The 18,550-nt window shown below is 36.9% G+C and overlaps 1 protein-coding gene across 5 annotated transcripts; it reads right to left on the bottom strand.

Annotated features, from left to right (window-relative positions):
* Positions 1 to 1,335: 1,335 nt before the first annotated feature.
* LOC120085048 (biotin--protein ligase 1, chloroplastic-like) lies at positions 1,336 to 17,189 on the bottom strand. Of its 5 annotated transcripts, none has more exons than XM_039040896.2 (11): positions 16,778 to 17,189; positions 14,840 to 15,253; positions 14,320 to 14,644; positions 14,176 to 14,237; positions 13,929 to 14,077; positions 13,287 to 13,407; positions 12,990 to 13,145; positions 3,412 to 3,457; positions 3,070 to 3,136; positions 2,465 to 2,541; positions 1,336 to 1,640 (listed from the first exon to the last, which is right to left on the bottom strand). In XM_039040896.2, exons 2-11 carry the CDS (start codon positions 14,958 to 14,960, stop codon positions 1,598 to 1,600), a joined length of 1,167 nt encoding a protein of 388 aa, XP_038896824.1. In that variant the 5' UTR covers positions 14,961 to 15,253; positions 16,778 to 17,189; the 3' UTR covers positions 1,336 to 1,597. The 5 variants fall into 5 exon arrangements, with proteins under 5 accessions (XP_038896824.1, XP_038896816.1, XP_038896839.1 ...); XM_039040888.2 differs by having other exon boundaries at positions 16,774 to 17,189; XM_039040911.2 differs by having other exon boundaries at positions 14,840 to 14,925; positions 16,778 to 17,186.
* Between the last annotated feature and the right edge of the window lie 1,361 nt (positions 17,190 to 18,550).

An 18,550-nucleotide genomic window follows, 5' to 3' on the forward strand; every position in this document is an offset into this window, starting at 1 on the left:
TATCGTTTTGGTATATTTTAGGGGAGATTTTAATTTTGAAATTTTGTGAGGTTTTATGTTTTAACTTGAAATTTTAGTTTCTGAAAGAATTGGTATAAGCCTTGAAAAATTAAGAGAAAAATGAAAGTATCTATATGAAAAAAAAATGGGAATATTTATAAATTTTTTTTAAAATTAAAATTTTCAAACTTAAGAAAACTTCAAACAAAATGCCACCATATTAAGTGTACGAGCATTTTTTAACCTGATTTTAATTTTCAAATTATTTTTGCAACGAGGTATTAACAGTTTTTGTTCATATACTAATGGTGAAACTATTTTTTGTACTTTTTTAAGTTAAGGTATTTTTAAAACTTTGAAAGATTCAGAGGTGTTTTAGAAACAAAATTTTAACGATTTTCATCTAAAACTAACGGCAAAACCATTTTTTAACTCTTTTCAAAAGTTTAAGGGTATTTTTAAAACTTTTGAAAGTTCATGGTTATTTTTTATACCAAGTATGAAGTTTGGGGATATTTCTTATAATTTAACCTAAAATTTAACACATTAGTAATGTAACTAAAATAGAACATTTTCTAAGTGCTAGGGACAGCCATTATTCAATTTTGAAACCCATAGTTTAATTTGAAACAACCTTCAAACTTTATAAATCAAAAGTATAGTTTTCTTTATTTTAAAATTTTATAATTGTGGTAAAGTTTGTACTTTTTTTGTTTTGAATTAAAGTTGCAAACCACATGCAATGCGCGTGTTCATTTTTTAACTAACGAAGATGATTGGAAGAAAAAAATGATTAAATGTGTCTGAACTTTCAATTTCCTATGTAATATGCCCCTGCATATTCAAAATTATGGAAGATTAAATTTTCTATTAGAAGTAAATTTAATTGACTTTTCTTTTTAAAATTCACGTCAAATACAAATTTGAGAATTAGAATTCATTTATTAACTAGACACAAAAATTTAATTTTATGCCTAATACAATAATTTTTTAAAAATTTTGGATATGTAGAAGACACTTAACATTCCTATAAAGCGTAATTTTAAATGTATTGACACGTAATAGTTAGATAAGTAATATTTAATTATAAAACTTCAATAAAAAAATTATTGAATTTGTTAGGGGTGAGTTTGGACTTAGGTAAAAGATAGGTTAAGCCCAGAGCAACTTGGCCCTATAATGAATTGAACCAAGGCCCAACCAACATCCTTCCCAATCCAAAAAGAAGAGGAGACTCGTCGGTCATCTCATCTATTACAGAAATGGTGTCAAATGAGTTTGATTATATGTAATCATTTCAAAATTGTCAAATATATAATCCTACATACTCCCGTATAAAGAATCAATTTCTATAATGTTAAATATATTCAGGGCCAGAATTATTTATAAACTTTCAGTCTGTAGAAATAGTATATACATCAGTCAACGAAATCAACCATAACATATAAACCTCCCTCCTCCTATATGTAAACCTAAGACCCAATTGTATGAAATATAAATGTAAAAAGAGACCCAATGTCCCTTATTCTTATTGCACGTGATTCCGTTCCATACAGCTCATAGTCAGCACTCGTTGCAAAGTGAAAAAGCAGTATTCTTACACCAGTTTGCTCTTGATTAGTCCTTTGAAAAAGTCCAAACTGTACAACATGAAGTTGACATGATCATCAGATTTAAGATCAGATTACATATGCATTAGCCTTCTAAAATCATATAATATCTACAGTCATTGCATTTGGAGATGAATTCATGCTTGGGGTTGTGAGCTGAGCAATGCAGAAACAGGGCATGTTGAAATTGCTGCCAGCTTAGTTCAAAAGGATTTTCAAAGTCAGAATTTAAAGTTTCATCCAACTGAGTACAGCAGAAACTACAATATTGATCGACTGGCCAACAGGGCAGTCACTTCCTTTACCATCATCATAATTGATTCTAAAGCACTGTGAAGATACCAATTTTATTAACCATTGTTACCTAGTCTTGTATGAATTTGGAATGAACTTCAGTGTCAGTTTTGTAAATAATAATGACCTAGGCTTGGCTCCTTGTTTTCTGTTTTTGAAAATTGTGTTGGTTTCCTAACAATTTTCTAACAATGTTTTGGAAACATTTGAATATCTAACAAGATTTCAAAAACAAGAACATGTTTTTAAAAACTACTTTTACTTCTCAGAACTTGACTTTGGGGTTGAAATATTGGTAGAAAGTAGATAGTAAGACAAATAAATCTATAGGTGGACATAGTATTGCTTAATTTTCAAAAAGGCATACATATATCAAACTCCGTCTTTCAGGACTATTTTCAAAATGTAACTAATATACTAGACACATATGTTATACTCCCGCAGTCCATGTATCAAAATGCATGTCAAACTTTTGCCCAAAAAAAAAAACAAATAATAAATAATAGCACAGCATAATCTATTCACTAAATGAGTAGTAGGAATCCATTCAAATACTTAACCTATTTCCATCGGGATGAAGTTCGCACATTTGGTTGTCATCTCCAACAGCTAGCAAATATCCTGAAGATGTCAACCCCTGTATAAAGAAACAAGCAAATTTCCGAACCAATCAGCAATCAAATTCCAGTTTTTAAAACCGTGAAAATCATATAATACAGTGCCTTTAGCACTCTCCAGTACTAAGTCGAAAAGAAATTGAAGTTGAATATTTAATAAGGACACAATCTTTCTTTCTCGTAAGTTTTAGCCAAGACCACCCCCTTCAGGGATAGGATTATCTTAAAGTAACAACTACAAAATAACACTCTCCAAGACCACAATTGGTGTGGGTGGTTTTGTCTATTGGGTTTGTTTATGTTTGCCCTTGTATATCCTTCAATCAACCTCAATGAAAGTTTGGTTTTTTAAGAAAAAATAAAATAAAATGTAACAACTACAAAATAACAAATCCAACTAGGGAGACAAGGTTTTTTCTTCTGAACCGAAAAGATATGAATAACTACAGGGAAGAACCAAAAAGAGTAGTGGAATCAAGTCTACAGCCTTTGCTTAAATACTAGAGCAGCGACAGAATGAGCTATCAATAAGATATCATATCACGTACCTGAATAGTGACTACATTTTCCACGACTTGATCTTCTTTCTTTTCCCGTACAATAACTCTCTGTCCACTACATAGACAAACAAAATCATATCCATAGCAAAGAAATTGTAAAACCTACTTGAAATAACTTACGCAATAGTCCTAGCTCATAGACATTGAGGACTAAAAAATTGAACAACACAGTCCATTTCCCAAATGTTTTGGTTCCATGACAAGAAATATAGACAATGCAAACTAAGCATAATCGTGAGGAACTTAGAATAGAACACGTGTTGAATATATATACACATACACACACATATATAAGAAGAAGAAGACAGATTAATCCACATCTTGAGTTACCTGTGCAGCCATGTCTGATAGTAGAGTTCCTCAAGAGCTTGAAACCCTAATTATTAAAAAACGATGATAAAAAATGGCATTATTCACAGATTTAACGAGAATGGGATCACCAGGGAAATTTTGGAACTGAAGTAGAACAAACATGAGATAATCGTGATGTGGACTAGGCATTACAGCATGTCAGGGAGGTAACAATAAATCAAATAAGTGAGCTACAAAAATTCTAGCCTTTTTGAGAGAGCAAGATTGTTGCATCACTAAGCAATTATATCAATATTTTAACACTCTACACACTTATTTTATTTTATTTTTAAATAAAAGACCAATTTTCATTGAAAAAAAATGAGAATTAAAGGGCATGCAGAAAAAAAACAAAGCCCACAAAAAAGAGCAACTGATGTAGGGGTATTTTAGTCAAATTATGTAATTCTTTATTTGTTCTAATATTTACTTTGTTTTAGAATAGGTGTGAAAAAACTCTTCCCCTTTGGGTCTATTTAAAGGGGCCCCAGGTTAGAATTAGATATTTAGATGGGTAACTACCTATTCCCTTTGGGTCTATTTAAAGGGATCTACACATTCATTTGAATAATAATGATACTCCTTTCAATCAAGAAGTGTGTCTACTCCAAGTTTGGTATTAGAGCACCCTAAGTGATAGGGCCTCATAGTTAAGGGCAATAATCCTCCTCCCTCTTCAGATGTGGAAGCATCAATCACCCCACGCTCGGTTACCACGAGTTTCATAGCCATTGAACTGTCTATCAACCTACTTAATGAGAAGTTCACGTCTATGCAGTCTTCCATGACCAATATGCATCAGGTAATTGAACAAATGACCAGTGAATTTAAGCAGCTGTCAAATAATAAGGGAAAAGAAGAAGAGGCTGAAGCAATTATTGAAGCAAGAAAGCAGTGGACAACCAATTACTGAAGCAAAGATAACTGGAAAACAAGTTCAATATGGGGTCAGAATTCAAGAACAAGTTTGTTCCCCTCAAAGAACCCAACTCAGATTACCCATTCAACATGTAGTACAGAAGAGGCTCGGGTGGTGTAGCAACTCGATCAGGGGGCACATCAAGCCATTACCAAAATCATTCTAGACCCATTCCTCAAAATTTGCTAGGATATGACTAAGAATCCTCGGAAGAAGACAACCAATCATGACTTTACACTCGATTTTAATCAAGAAAATCAAGAAGAATTTCAAGAACCTCCAAACATGAGGTAATATGGACAGTCCACGCACCAAGAGTGGCAAGATTATCAACACAACCAACAAGGACCAACATGGAGAATGGATTCGGATTACAAGATGACGGTGGATCTTCCAACTTACAACGGGAGAATGAACATTGAAATTTCCTTGGAATGAGTGAAGGAAGTCCAGAGCTTCTTCGACTATATGGGAACTCCTGAACAAAAAACGGTAAAGTTGGTATCTTTTAAGCTCAAAAGCAAGGCCTCGGCATGGTGGGACCAATTTCAATCGAATAGGAAGCTCTATGAGAAGCAATCAATCAAAAGTTGGCCAACGATGTTAAGATTGATGAAGAAGAGATTCCTACCAATACATCACGAGCAACTACTTTACAACCAGTTCGAGCATCGCAAACAAGGGGCAAGGAATATTGAAGACTACACCACCGACGAGTTCCAACGCCTAAGTGCAAGGAGGCCGAAAGTGAAAATCAGCAAATCGCACGCTTCATTGATGGTTTACGGCCAGAAATCAGGGAGAAAGTACATCTCCATCCTATGACTTGCCTATCTGAAGCAATTTCTATTGCCACCACTATAGAGGATGATGAAATACAAAGCCAGAAGCGTTGGACTACAAGACGAACAACATGGGACAGGGCGTCACCTTAATAAAAGAACCCGTGGTAGAAAGTACTCCAAATTATGCTCCATCAACCTCCAACACTACTAAACTCAAGGAACCAGCCAAGAACGAGGCCACGACGAAGGGAAGTTCTAATACCTTTCAAACTAAAAGTACTAACCCTTATAATAACAGGCCTAATCTTGGAAAATGTTCAAGTGTGGTCAAGTTGGGCATCTATCTAACAACTGCCCCCAAAGAAGGAATCTTGTAATCCAAGAAGTAGATGAAGACAGCATAATCCAATGGAAAATGAGGAGTTTCTAGTCGCAAACCCAGAGGATGGTGAAGAATTATCTTGTGTGATACAGAAAATTCTCCTTGCACCAACTACTAAGATCAACCCTCAATGCCATGCTTTGTTTAGAACTCGATGCACCGTGAATGGGAAGGTTTGCTCAGTTATCATTGACAGCGGCAGCCCTGAAAATATGGTTTCTAAGAAGCTTGTGAAAGCCCTTAAGCTGAAGGTAGAACCGCATCCACATCCATATAAAGTAGGTTGGATTAAAAAAGGAAGGGAAGCCATGGTTAATGAAGCTTGCACTCTTCCACTATCTATTGGATGCCAAATCATCTGTGAGGTGATTGACATGGATGCTTGTCATGTCCTCCTGGATCGTCCATGGCAGTTTGATAATCAAACATTACATCGGGACCGTGACAACACTTACCAGTTCAACTGGATAAGGAAAAAAGTGCTCCTTATGCCTCTACCAGCTCTAGCTTCCCAGTCCAAAGCTAACAACTCAAGTAAGCAAAAAAGGTAGCTCTTCTCTTTAGTACCCTCGAAGCAAGCCATACATCAGGCATCCACCTTCACTATGGCTCTTCTAGTAAAAAATGGAGAGCAAAGTCCATTAAATACAAGCGCTATTGATCCTCGAGTCCTCAAGCTATTAGACCAGTTTCCCAACACAGCAACTCCAAATGATTTACCCCCATTGAGAGACATCCAACACAACATCAATTTCATTCCAGGCGCCACCCTCCCACACCTTCCTCACTATAAGATAAGCCCCAAAGAGTACCAAGCATTCCATGGCATCATTCAAGACCTCTGGCATAAAAAACATATCCAACCGAGCCTCAACCCATGCGTGGTTCCAGCCTTATTAGCTCCAAAGAAAGATGGTACTTGGTGGCTTTGTATTGACAGAAAGGCAATTAACAGAATTACCATCAAATACCACTTTCCAATCCCTCGCATCAATGACCTCTTAGACCAATTAGCGAGTCTCAGGTCTTTTCAAAGATAGACCTTCACAGTGGGTACCATCAAATAAGAATTCGATAGGGAGACGAATGGAAGACAGCCTTCAAGACAAATGAAGGACTATTTGAATGGTTGGTGATGTCGTTTGGTCTTCAAATGCACCCAGCACCTTTATGTGGCATATGAACCAATTATTCCTCCAATACATTAATAAATTTGTTGTCATATTCTTCGATGATATCCTCATCTATAGCAAATCCACAGATGACCACCTCACCCGCCTCCTGGAAGTCTTCTCTACTTTAGCTAACAATCACTTGTTTATTAATCTCAAAAAATGTGTTTTCCTCACTACTCACATTTGTTTTTTAGGGTTCGGGTTCATAATCAGTCCAAGAGGCATACAAGCGGATCCCTCCAAAGTGGAAGCTATCAAGAATTGGCCAACACCATCTTTGGTTAAAGAGATCCAATCATTTTTAGGTCTAGCATCTTTTTATAGAAAGTTTACTAAGAACTTCAGCACAATAGTAACCCCCTTAACAGCCACTGATAGCTTTCAAACTTTAAAAATCAAACTCATGCCTTCCCCCTGTTTTAGCCCTACCTGACTTTTCCAAACCATTTGAGGTCTCTGTTGATGCTTGTTGCATAGGGATAGGGGCTGTTTTGGCTCAAGAATCACACCCAATTGAATATTTTAGCGAAAAACTAAGTGAGCCTCAACAGAAATTATCAACTTATGAGCAGGAACTGTATGCCTTAGTTAGAGCCTTACAATAATGGGAATGTTTCCTAATTGGCAAAGAATTCATCCTTCTAACCAATCACTACTCCCTTAAATTCATACATTCCTAGAAGAACATTAGTCGAATACATTCCTAGAAGAACATTAGTCGAATGCAGGCACGATGGATATCATTCATTCAAAAGTCTGACTTTGTTAAACACACTTTGGGAACCTCCAACAAAATGGCCGATGCACTAAGCCGTAAATCTTCATTGTTAACACTATTACAACGATTAGTTACTGTCTTTGATATTCTACCCAACCGCTATGAAACACATCCTGACTTGGGCCAAATTTGGGGACAATGTCAATCCCATACAGCAATTAAAGACTTCCACATCATGGATAAATTCCTATTCAAAGGAAACCTCTTGTGCATTCCTCAAGGTTCCCTCCGTGAAGCTCCGATTGGTCGAAACACATTCAAATGGCCTAGCTGGTCATTTTGGGAGATACGAAACATTCCTAGCAATGTCCGAAAGATTTATCTTTCTCAATTAAGAAAGATGTAAATAACTTCATCAAACGATGCTTTGTCTGCCAAAAATCCAAAGGATACTCCCAAAATACAGGCCTCTACACTCCCCTGCCAATTCCCTTGAACATTTGGGAAGATTTATCCATGGATTTCATCCTCGGGTTACCAAGAACTCAAAGGGGCTATATTTTTGTAGTCATAGATAGATTCAGTAAAATGGCCCACTTTATACCTTGCAAAAAAAAACCTCGGACGTCTTAAATATTCCTCACGTATTCTTCAAAGAAGTGGTTCAACTACATGGCATTCCCAAAACCATAGTCTCAGACTGAGATGTTAAATTCATGAGTTTTTTTTTTTTTTTGGGAAAAGTTTGTGGAAAAAGCTGGGTACAAGACTCAAATTCAGCTCAACAAGCCACACACAGAAGGATGGGCAAACAAAGGTAACCAACTAAACCTTAGGCAATCTCCTTCGCTGCCTAAGAAGTGATCAGCCATGAAAATGAGATCTTACAATACCTCAAGCCGAGTTTGCATACAATAACATGAACAACAGATCAACAAGGAAGTGTCCCTTGAAATTGTATACAGTCATCCTCCACATTTAACATTTGATCTCACTAACTTACCTTCCTCTGTTGATCTTAGCTTTGAAGTTGATCTCATGATTGATAGAGTCCAAAAGATAAATGCTGGGGTGGTTGCCAACTTGACCGTTGCAAATTCCAAATATAAAGAGAGTGCTGACAAACACAAACGTCCATCCCAATTCTCCCCAGGCGACTTAGTCATGGCGTACATAAAGAAGTCACGACTACCTACAGGTCATTCTTTAAAACTAACAGAGAAGTTTGGACCCTTTGCCATACAAGACAAATTTGGAGACATGCCTATCGAGTGGAACTCCCTTCTTCAATGAATATTAGCAACACTTACAACGTTGCTAACATATTCCCCTACTATGAACCAGATGAGTTTACCTTATCTACATAAACTGGAGGACAAGTTCCATTTTGGGAAGGGAGGAATTGATGTAGGGATATTTTAGTCAAATTATGTAACTTTTTATTTGTTTTAATATTTACTTTGTTTTAGAATAAGTGTGAAAAAACTCTTCCCCTTTGGGTCTATTTAAAAGGGTCTAGGTTAGAATTAGATATTTGGATGTATAACTACCCTTTCCCTTTGGATGTATTTAAAGGGATCAACACTTTCATTTGAATAATAATGCTACTCCTTTGAATCAAGAATTCTCCAGAATTGTGTCGTACACCCCAAAGAAGGGGACTCCAATCAAGAAGAATAAGACCTAGCGAATCATTACAAAAAGAAGTCATCATAGATATTAATTACAAACATAAAATCTCACAAGGGATCAAACATCACAAGACTCTCAATCCCTCTAAAGATTCTATAGTTTCTCTCCCCCATGAACCCCACAACAAAGCACACACTCCGGTTTGCCAAATGAAATTTCCCTTCCACCGAATCAACAGATGGAAGAGGAACTCAAAGCTCCATGATGGGTCACCTAAAGACCAAACACATCAATTAAAGAGCTCTATACCGACTGAACATAATCACAATTCCAAAATAAATTATTCAAGTCTTCCACCGTCCTCCAATAAAGGATCAATAAAAAGGCCTAATCAAAAGAAGATATCTTTCACAAGAGTCTATCTAAGGTATTGGCTCTTACATGGATAACTTGCCAGACAAAGAAAATAGCACAAACACTAGCATGTCAAAGAAAATGCCCTCGCTCCCCAAATGGCGGATTGAGGAGAAACTCCCCAATCATATCTCTAACACCTTTGTGACGAACGCACATCATGTCAAATGTCTGAAGAATCCTAGACTAGGCTAGCAAAATCACAATGCCAAAGAATATGATCCAAGTCTTCCTCCGCCTTCCGACAAAGAATACAGCAGAAAGACCCAACCATCAACATCATCTTCCTCACCAACCTATCCAACATTCAATTAAAGGAATTAGATTTGTACTTGTTCACAAGAATCCTATACTAAAGAGACAAGCACTTAGGGAGAAACACCATAACCATTTTTCCAATAGTGCTATGTTCTGAGCCCGTAAGTTTCCCAACTCTAACCCTCCAAGTTAACAAGCTTCTTAATAATCTCTCAATTAACCAAATCACCTTTACCTTCCTCCACACCGTCCCATAGAAAGGCCTTCATGAGTTTTTCCAAGCATTTACACAAAGACCAAGAGCTCTGAAAAGGGAGAAAAATAAAAAGGAATACCACCTAACATTGATCACACTAAAGTCAACTTACCACCAAGAAACTTCTCCTCCAAGAGGTCAACCTTTTTCTCACTTGGTTCCCACAGGACTCCAAAAGGAACATTGCATAGGTTATTTCCAATCTCACACCCCATCAACTTATCTCATTTATTCACAACTCAAACTTATCATCTAGCTTTTACTTCTACTTATTTTAAGACTCAACATGGCTTCAAAGAAAGTGAGGATGTGGTTCAAATTTAAAAAGGACTCTTCCTTACTTGAACAAAAGAAGATAAAGTCATTGGCAAATTGGAGAGGATAAAAGGTAACCATCTTCTTACCCACTTCAAAACCCTCAATGAATTTGCTTTCGTTGCTTTTGGAAACCGACACTTAAGATATCCACAACCAACCCAAAAAAAAAAAAAAAAAGGAAGGGACATAGTGGATCCCCAGCCTAAGCCCTCTTGAAACACAAATCTTACCTTTTAAGGCTGCCATAAATGAGAATAGAATACTTAACCATCCTGACACAACTCAAAATCCAAGATCTTCATCTATAATCAAATCTTTTCATCTCAAGAATTTGGTCAAGGAAATTCCAATCTACATGACAATAAGTCTTTTCAAAATCGACCTAAGAGATACCCTTCCTGATTCCAACTTTTATATTCCTCAAAAGCTTCGATGGTAACAAGAAGTTGATCAAGGATTTGTCTCCCTACAATGGAGGTCCCCTAAGTCCCTAAAATAGCTTAGGGGATAACTTTTCTCAACCTATTAACTAGGAACTTTGCTAGAATCTTGTAAACACTCGTAATAAGGCCTATGGGTCTAAAATTCTTAACCTTTTTAACCCTATCTTTATTATGAATAGGGACAACAAAAGTTTCGTTCCAAGTATTGTCCACAATACCTCTTTCAAAGAACTCCCTTAAAACCCGATCTAGGACTATCCTTAGACATCCCAAAAGTGAGTCATGGACAAACCATTAAGACTAGGGGACTTATTCCTACCAAACCCAAAGACTACCCCCTAATTTCATTGCAAGAAAGAGGAGCTACAAACCCTGCATTCTCGACATCAAAAATAAAGCCCCAATTGATCCCTTCAACAAAACGTTTGGAAGTCACTAGCGGGTCCGGGTCATAAAACTTAGTGAAAAAAAGAAAGGATCTCCTCCTCCACCTCTCTTTCTCTTTTGACCTCCTCTCCCCTATCATTTTCCAAAGCCCCAATTATGAAGTTCTTGCTTTATCTACCATTAGCCTTTGGTTGATCTCACCTTGGCCTTTTCCCTTTAGCTACTATGTTCCTTCCTTACCAAATCAGTGAACTTTGCCTTAAGGGATTGCCCTTCCTCCCTTAAGCAACTCATCTACATTGCCAATCTCTTCCTCAGAGCCAATGGCCTTAATTTTGCCCAAAATTTCCTTCTTTTCTAATGTCACCCAAAAGCCTCCTTGTTCCAACTTTTCAACAACCCTTTAAGCACTCTCAATTTCCCCCTTTGGCAATAACCTTCTCAATTACCTTGCACTTCCAAATTCCACCAAGAGAGGACGAATTTAAAGGACGGTTTTTTTGGCCACATATTCTCAAACCTAAAAGAGCAAGGACCCCAACGACGAGGTCCTAAACCAAGGATAATAGACAAGTAGTTCGAAGTAACCTCTCAGGCCCAACTCTTGCCTAACACTATCACAATCATCCAACCATCCTTTGGACATCATAACTCTATCAATTTGAGTCCTAACTCTACTATTTGCCCATGTGTACTTGCCATTCATCAAAGGAGGATAAAAATAGGCTACTACCCTCAATGATCTTTGGGGTGTTCATAGTTCAGTTTAGTTCAATTTGGGGGACAAACCGAACCCAATCGAAATTTTTTTAAAAAAATGAATATGTGAAACCGAACAAAATCGAACCGCATATATGCAATGCAGTGCAGTTTTTCGTTTTGAGATTTTTTTTTCCTTTTTTACCCCTCTTCTTTTTCTTCTTATTTTTCCAAAACCCATACCTCAAGAATTCAAGACCTGAGAAGTGAGCTCATTGAGTTGAGCCAGAGATGGACGATGGAATTGGAGGCGAGAAAGACAAGAGGATGGATTATGGAGAATCGGAGATGAACGAGAAGGCTGAGTAAGGGAGACGAGAGTTGACATCGACGAGGGTCACGGGAATCAGAAAGTGAGAGTGAGATTAGAGTAAAGTAGTAAATATATATTAAATTCAATGCATTCGTTTTGGTTTTACTTCGATTTAGAAATTAAAATTGGACCAAAACGGACTGCATAATTTGATTTCAAAAGTACTCTATACCAAACTGAACGCAATTTTCAGTTTTAGTGAGTTTTCGGGTCGATTTGGTTCAGTTTTGAGAACCAAAGACCAAACAAATCTCCCAACTCATTCCAAAAATCTTTTCTTCCTTTAGACCTATGAGGACCGTATACTCCTATAACTCATCTCATCTCATTATGAGCCAGCTAAAATGAGATTGATATTGAGAAATTACCTTTAACAATCCACTCACTTGTAGGCCTGAAAATTTGTAGAAAGCTTAACAAGTAAAACCCAATATTAGTTGGGGAGGAAATGACATTACAAGTGTTTGAACACAGGATATCCTGCTCATATATCATCTAAATTGAATGGAATAATATTTGTACATGATTCAATAGTAAGATACATGACCTTTTTATATAGGACAATGACTAGAAAGAATGAATAAAATAAAATCATTAATGCACCTAACTAATATATCTACGTCCTAAATGAACAGTTTCAAATTCTTTTGGCAAATGGTATAAGCTACTTAAATTTTTCATAATTCACAACCATCTCAAGAGCATTGGTAAGGTTGGATTGAAGAAGAAGCTCTAAAGTCGTGCATGTATGTGACAATGTCTTATCATGAAGAAGGCATTAAATTGACATATAAATACCTTGATTTATGAAAACGTCATACAATCTTTCAAATTTGTTAAAGAAGAATGCTAAGATATCCTCTTTTCTGAACTTGTAAGGTGTACTGGATAAATTTGTAAGAGCTCCATTCAAGTATGTTGATGGTTTATCGTTGTCTACATTCAAACCTATACCTGGAAGAACATGAAGCAGTTAAAATAAATCAGAACCACACTAGGCTTTTCAAATGGGTGCAAGGTATGGAGACCAAAAGTTTGAATTTGGAAGGGGAACAAAGAATGTAGAAGAAAATTAGATGGAAAAAAACAACACACCAGCAGTAACGTTGAACTTCTTTGATCTATATGTTGAAGTACATAGAATGCCTCCAACTTTCTGGTCATTCACATAAAGATCATTTGGCCACTTTATTTTCAAATCAATATAGGGTAACCCCTGTAGGAACCCACAGACAATGAGCAATATCAATCTCAACTCAAGTGCAATACCGTTTACAGATAAGACTCCTAACATGAATGGGATAGCCAGTGACATCGGCACGGTAGAAATAACAAAACATATGAGAGCATTTAATCATCTACATAGAAGTCTACCATGACTTGAAACCCTATCTATTCCTCAAGTCCGTCCAAATTCTTTCCAACATACTGTTTTCTCCTTCCATTACCATATGTTTTTCTCTTGTAAGCCCACTTCTTCTCCCCCCCGCCCTCCTAAAGTTTTGGTTATTCAGCTGGCATTGAGACAATTGTCTGGTATTAAAATAACATCACTCATTTTTCTTTGTTTTTCCTTTAAAAAAAAAAAAAACAAAATATCAAGTTTTCATTGATAAATTAACATCGGTTGTTGATCAAAATTTTCGACTAGGAGACTTGATATAATAGAATTACAATTTCTTAACAAAGATTTCAATTAATAGTTGTTAATATGGGCCAAAACAGGAAAAAAATTACCTCTTTGTCGCAAATATCTTTTATTGCCTCAGTAATAGCGAGAGATATTACATACTGTAATAAAGGAACAATACACCCATCTTCCATTTGAATGGTAAAGGAAAACATAAGGCAACCAAGGGGAGATTCCCACACATTCTTTGATCGACCTTCACTTAAATCCACATAGTGACTTTCAATAGAAAGAAGAATTCCAAGATTAACAACCAATGTTAATAGTTTGTCGTTACCTATTAGGACTACACACCTCTTCCCTTGAACTGAACATCAGCCACACAGACAGCACCAAGTGGAAGATTGCTAAAGTTGCTGTTGCAAACTAATAGTTAGCTGGCTCTCCAAAGAATGAAAATGTAGTGTGAGAGAAAAGGAAAGGCTTCATTACACTTACTGAGAAATTACATCCTGAGTAGAAGGAATTCGTGGAGACCAAATGAGGAATCTACCAAAAGTATCGGTAGAAAGGGCATTCAGATACAAATCAATTTGAAATCCATTTTCCTCCAAAGGTTTATCCCTTTCTGAGTGCAATAAAACCGAAATTTTAGTATCGTCGGGGAGCTTCAAAGTGTCACTCCTCTTCAGCAATTTGGCAGTTTCATTCTCAGCCACCGTTTTTCCACTCAAAACCAACGCACAGGTTGGATTGGCATCCATTCCAGAAGCAGATAATAGAGAAAACAATCTTCTTCTCTCCCTCTTGTTAATGGAAGTCTCTATTTTCCAGGAAAAAAAAAATTAAATCTCAGCCCATATGCACTTATTCAACTTGTTTACATAAAAGACATTAAATCTTTATGAAAGAGATCGACCCTACTTCCATAAAGTAAAATTTTTCTCAAATCAACATAGCGAACCCAAAATTTGCGGAAAACTACCCAAACATGCATTGAAAGAAGCAGGAAACAAACCTAGAGTGGGCACTGAAGCAACAGTTTTGCTCAGAGACCAAAAAGAGGGAGAGTTTAGGATGGAGGTTACGTAGCGAGAGTCTCGCCTGCCGAAATAGCGAAGTTGGTTAGCTAACAACATGTCAATGCATCGAAAGAATAGCACCAATGGCCTATTCTTTTAATATCAGATCCAACACAACTTGCTAAATCTAACCGACTCAATTGAATGACGATCTCAGGCAGAATAGACTAAGACCTATTACAAAATTACAACTCAACCAACTGAAACCAACATGAAACTAAAGTTCCACATTTCAAAAATAAACTCATAACGAAAAGAAACAAATAGTGAAATAATCCTAAAAGTCAATCTTTCTCAGGCTCCCTCTTCAGCATCACCAAAGTCGTAATGCTCGCCAACACCTACAAAATCTGGTGGGGGGTTAGTACACACTTGTCCTCATAAGTAGCCCACACCTAAAAGGCCACCAAACAACATTGAAGCAACCATTGCACATACACAACAATTATACAAGTATACATGCTAATTATACATATCAGTTACAACATACTAAACACGTGAACTAATTCATCATACTGTGCATACTTAATTTTTTAATCAAGCTCCTCAAGTTCGCTCAACACCCAAGTTTAACTTCCATAAGACATTCTAAATTGAATCCTTGAGGCATGTTGATCCCTAACCATAATCAAGCTCTACGGTGCAGTGCTCATCGTTCAACCCTTGGCCATACCAAATGCCTTAAACTATACATCGTCCCTTAAATGCACTCAAGGCCATGATGTCTCCTATTGCACCCAGTGTTTGCCCTCAACCGTACATAAGGCTCAAACCACTTGTCGACCTTTAACCGTACTTAAGGCCCCGACGTTCTCTTAGCACTCAGTGTCCAACCCTTAGCCATACCTAAGGCCTCAAACTGTGCATTGACCCTTAGCCATACACTAAGGCCTCGAGTTGTGCATCAACCCTTAATCGTACTCAAGGTCCCGATGCTTCTCTAAATTCAACAGCGACATCACTTTTCACCCAACTTCCATTAACGAACACGGTCTTTCAAACCTCTTTATTACACCATTGCATCAAAATGCATAAATCCTATAACATACATTTAAATCATGCCTTATGCCAAAATTCACATAAAACAATAGGATGCTTTTAACATTGCACGTATACATATACAACAATATCTTAGGAACCAATATGCTTTTATTCATAAAACAACATACTAACACCTCAACATGTTATACATAATAAAATCAATACAAGAAGCACCCAGGTGTACCCAACCTTATCAGAAAGCATCACAAATCTCATGATAACATAAGACATAATAGAAATAATAAAAATAAATCACACAATAGAATTCTACTTACTTAAGTGTTCTAAAGCACTTCTAATTAAAGCACTTCTAGTTCTAATTTCATTAAAAGACTCCTGAAATAATAAAACCAAAGTACCTAGGTTAGAACTTAGCTCGAAACCTTATTCAGACCTCGACATTTATTCAGAATCACCCTGAACACCTCTAATCAAGTCTAAACTACAATCAAAGTATACCCATGAGCTAAGAACTAATTTCCAGCATCTAGAATCAAATCGATAAGCTCTAAATGGAGTTCTAAAGCTAAACTCATCAAACTGACTTGGGCTTTGCTGAAAAGCGTCGGAATAGTTCTGAAACTACTCCAAATCTACGAATACAAGTTTCCAAGCGTTAGAGGCAATTCTAAACAATCTTAAACTAGTTCGAAACGAAGTTTAGACTGTAATACCCACTGATTCGTACCCAAAAAAACTCGAAACCTTGCTGGTTAGTGTCCGAATTAATCAATGAGTAACTCAAATCCGTCCAAAAGGTTTAAAAAAAAAAAAAAAAGAACGCAACCAAAAGTTGCTGGGACTTTGCTAAGCGACGATGGGAACGCACCTACACTATAGATTAGGCTGTCACCCCGCTGGTTCGCCGAACCTGTGTGACCGCATCAACGCTGCAGGTTCCTTCGGTGTTAAAGGAGATGAAGATCGCTGCAGGTGTCGCCGGAGAACGTTTGTCGGAGCCGCCGTTCGTGTTGGGGTCGCGCCGCCCTCGTTAGTTCACGCCGAAGCTGTTGTGCACTGGCACCGTCGGACGTCCTACGCTCTGCCGAAGTAGACGCTGAGGGTCTCGTGCGACTGAAGGAAGAAGAAAGGTGGAGGAGGATTGTAAGGCTGGTGGTCTCTTTTTACGGCAAGGAGACGAAGGAGAGAGAGAGAGAGGATGGGAGAGAAAAGACAGAGGGAGAGAGGAAAGAAAGGTGGGTAGGGTTTTAGTTCCTAAAAAATACTCTCTTTTCTAAAATAGTTAATTTTCTTCTAAAGACAAAACTTATCAAAATAAACGGAAAGATCTTCTTTCAAATTCTAAATTCAATCTCTCTTTAAGAATTGTCTCTCTAATTAGTGCTCATCACTTTGGAATATTTTTGAAGTTTGCTCTCCTCCCCTCCTCTTCGAGTGGGAGTGGAATTGTAAAGTCATGGATAGCGTTGTATGGATATTCAAATAAACCAGCAATTCAAATAATTTGGACTATCCAATCTAAAATAAAAAATGTAAGGATTGGGTTAGTTTTGTTCTTGGATTGGCTAAAACATTTTTTATTTTTTGTTGAATTGAGTTGAGTTGGGTTGGGTCGTGGGTTGGCTAAAAAAAAATTTGGGTTGACCCAACCCAACCTAAATTTTATATATTAGTAATATATATATGTGTATGTTTCTCTTTATTTAATGTTTGATTACTTTGTATCGATTAATTTCTGAATTTTTAATATTTTTCTTTTAAATTTGTTATGATATTTCTCTTTGTTTAAAGTTTGCAATAAATATCATAGATATTTGGTATTTGGCATTTGAATTTTATGTAATTTTAGTTATTAGTCATGTGTTATATATAAATTTACATATTTTTAATTTAAACAAATAAGTTAGAACCCAACAACCCAACCCAACCCGATCGGGTTGGGTTGAGTTGGGTTGGGTTGGAAACTTTATTTAGGTCCTTTGGGTTGTCAACTCAACCATCCCGAAATCTCAGATGTTCCAAAAAACATCATCAACCCAACCCATGTACGTCTCTAATGTGCTGTGGGGGGCAGGAGTTAGGTCGAAAGTCAAAATCTCTTGTTGAAGAATTTTCAATGATCTTATCCCTTCTTTGTGTAATTTGCTTTGCAAAGGAATTTCCTCTGATTTGATGTGTTTTTTTTTTTCTTTTGCAGATTCCACATGGAGACTACTTGTATATCTTTTGGGAATGTAAGTTTTCTAGAAAAGTTTGGGGTTTCTCCCTCCCTTCTTATGTTGGTTAGTTTGATTTAGGCAGAGATAGGTGGTTTCCTTTGGATTAGGATTGCTTGAGAAGTTTATGTTTGCATGAGGAGTTGGATAAAGTGTTGATCATTTTATGGTGTATGTGGAACCTCTAAAATGAGATCTACTTTAACATATCGCGGCGTCTGATCTTGAGGCTCTCAAGGTGGGAATTAGCTCTCAGTTATGTGATAAGGTGGTTGGCGTGTGTCGTGCTCCCAAATGCAAGCATAAGTTGCCCTCTCCATTGCCTGATTGCTCTCCTTGAGTTGTTAGTTCTTGGAAGTTAAATGCAAATGTGGCTTGGTGACAGTTGGTAGTAGAGAGGGGCTCATATAGGTGGTTCGGGATCATGAT

Source organism: Benincasa hispida, chromosome 1, assembly GCF_027475165.1.
Source record: "Benincasa hispida cultivar pf3 chromosome 1, pf3_genome.v1.1, whole genome shotgun sequence".
NCBI lineage: Eukaryota > Viridiplantae > Streptophyta > Magnoliopsida > Cucurbitales > Cucurbitaceae > Benincasa > Benincasa hispida.

Excerpts from the sequence above, each read along its gene's own strand:
- LOC120085048 (XM_039040896.2), bottom strand. The coding sequence starts at position 14,960 with ATGTTGTTAGCTAACCAACTTCGCTATTTCGGCAGGCGAGACTCTCGC. Across the intron at positions 13,408-13,928 it reads AAGATATTTGCGACAAAGAG|GGGTTACCCTATATTGATTT; the intron begins GTAATTTTTTTC and ends GGGTTCCTACAG. Across the intron at positions 2,542-3,069 it reads AAAATGTAGTCACTATTCAG|GGGTTGACATCTTCAGGATA; the intron begins GTACGTGATATG and ends TTCTTTATACAG.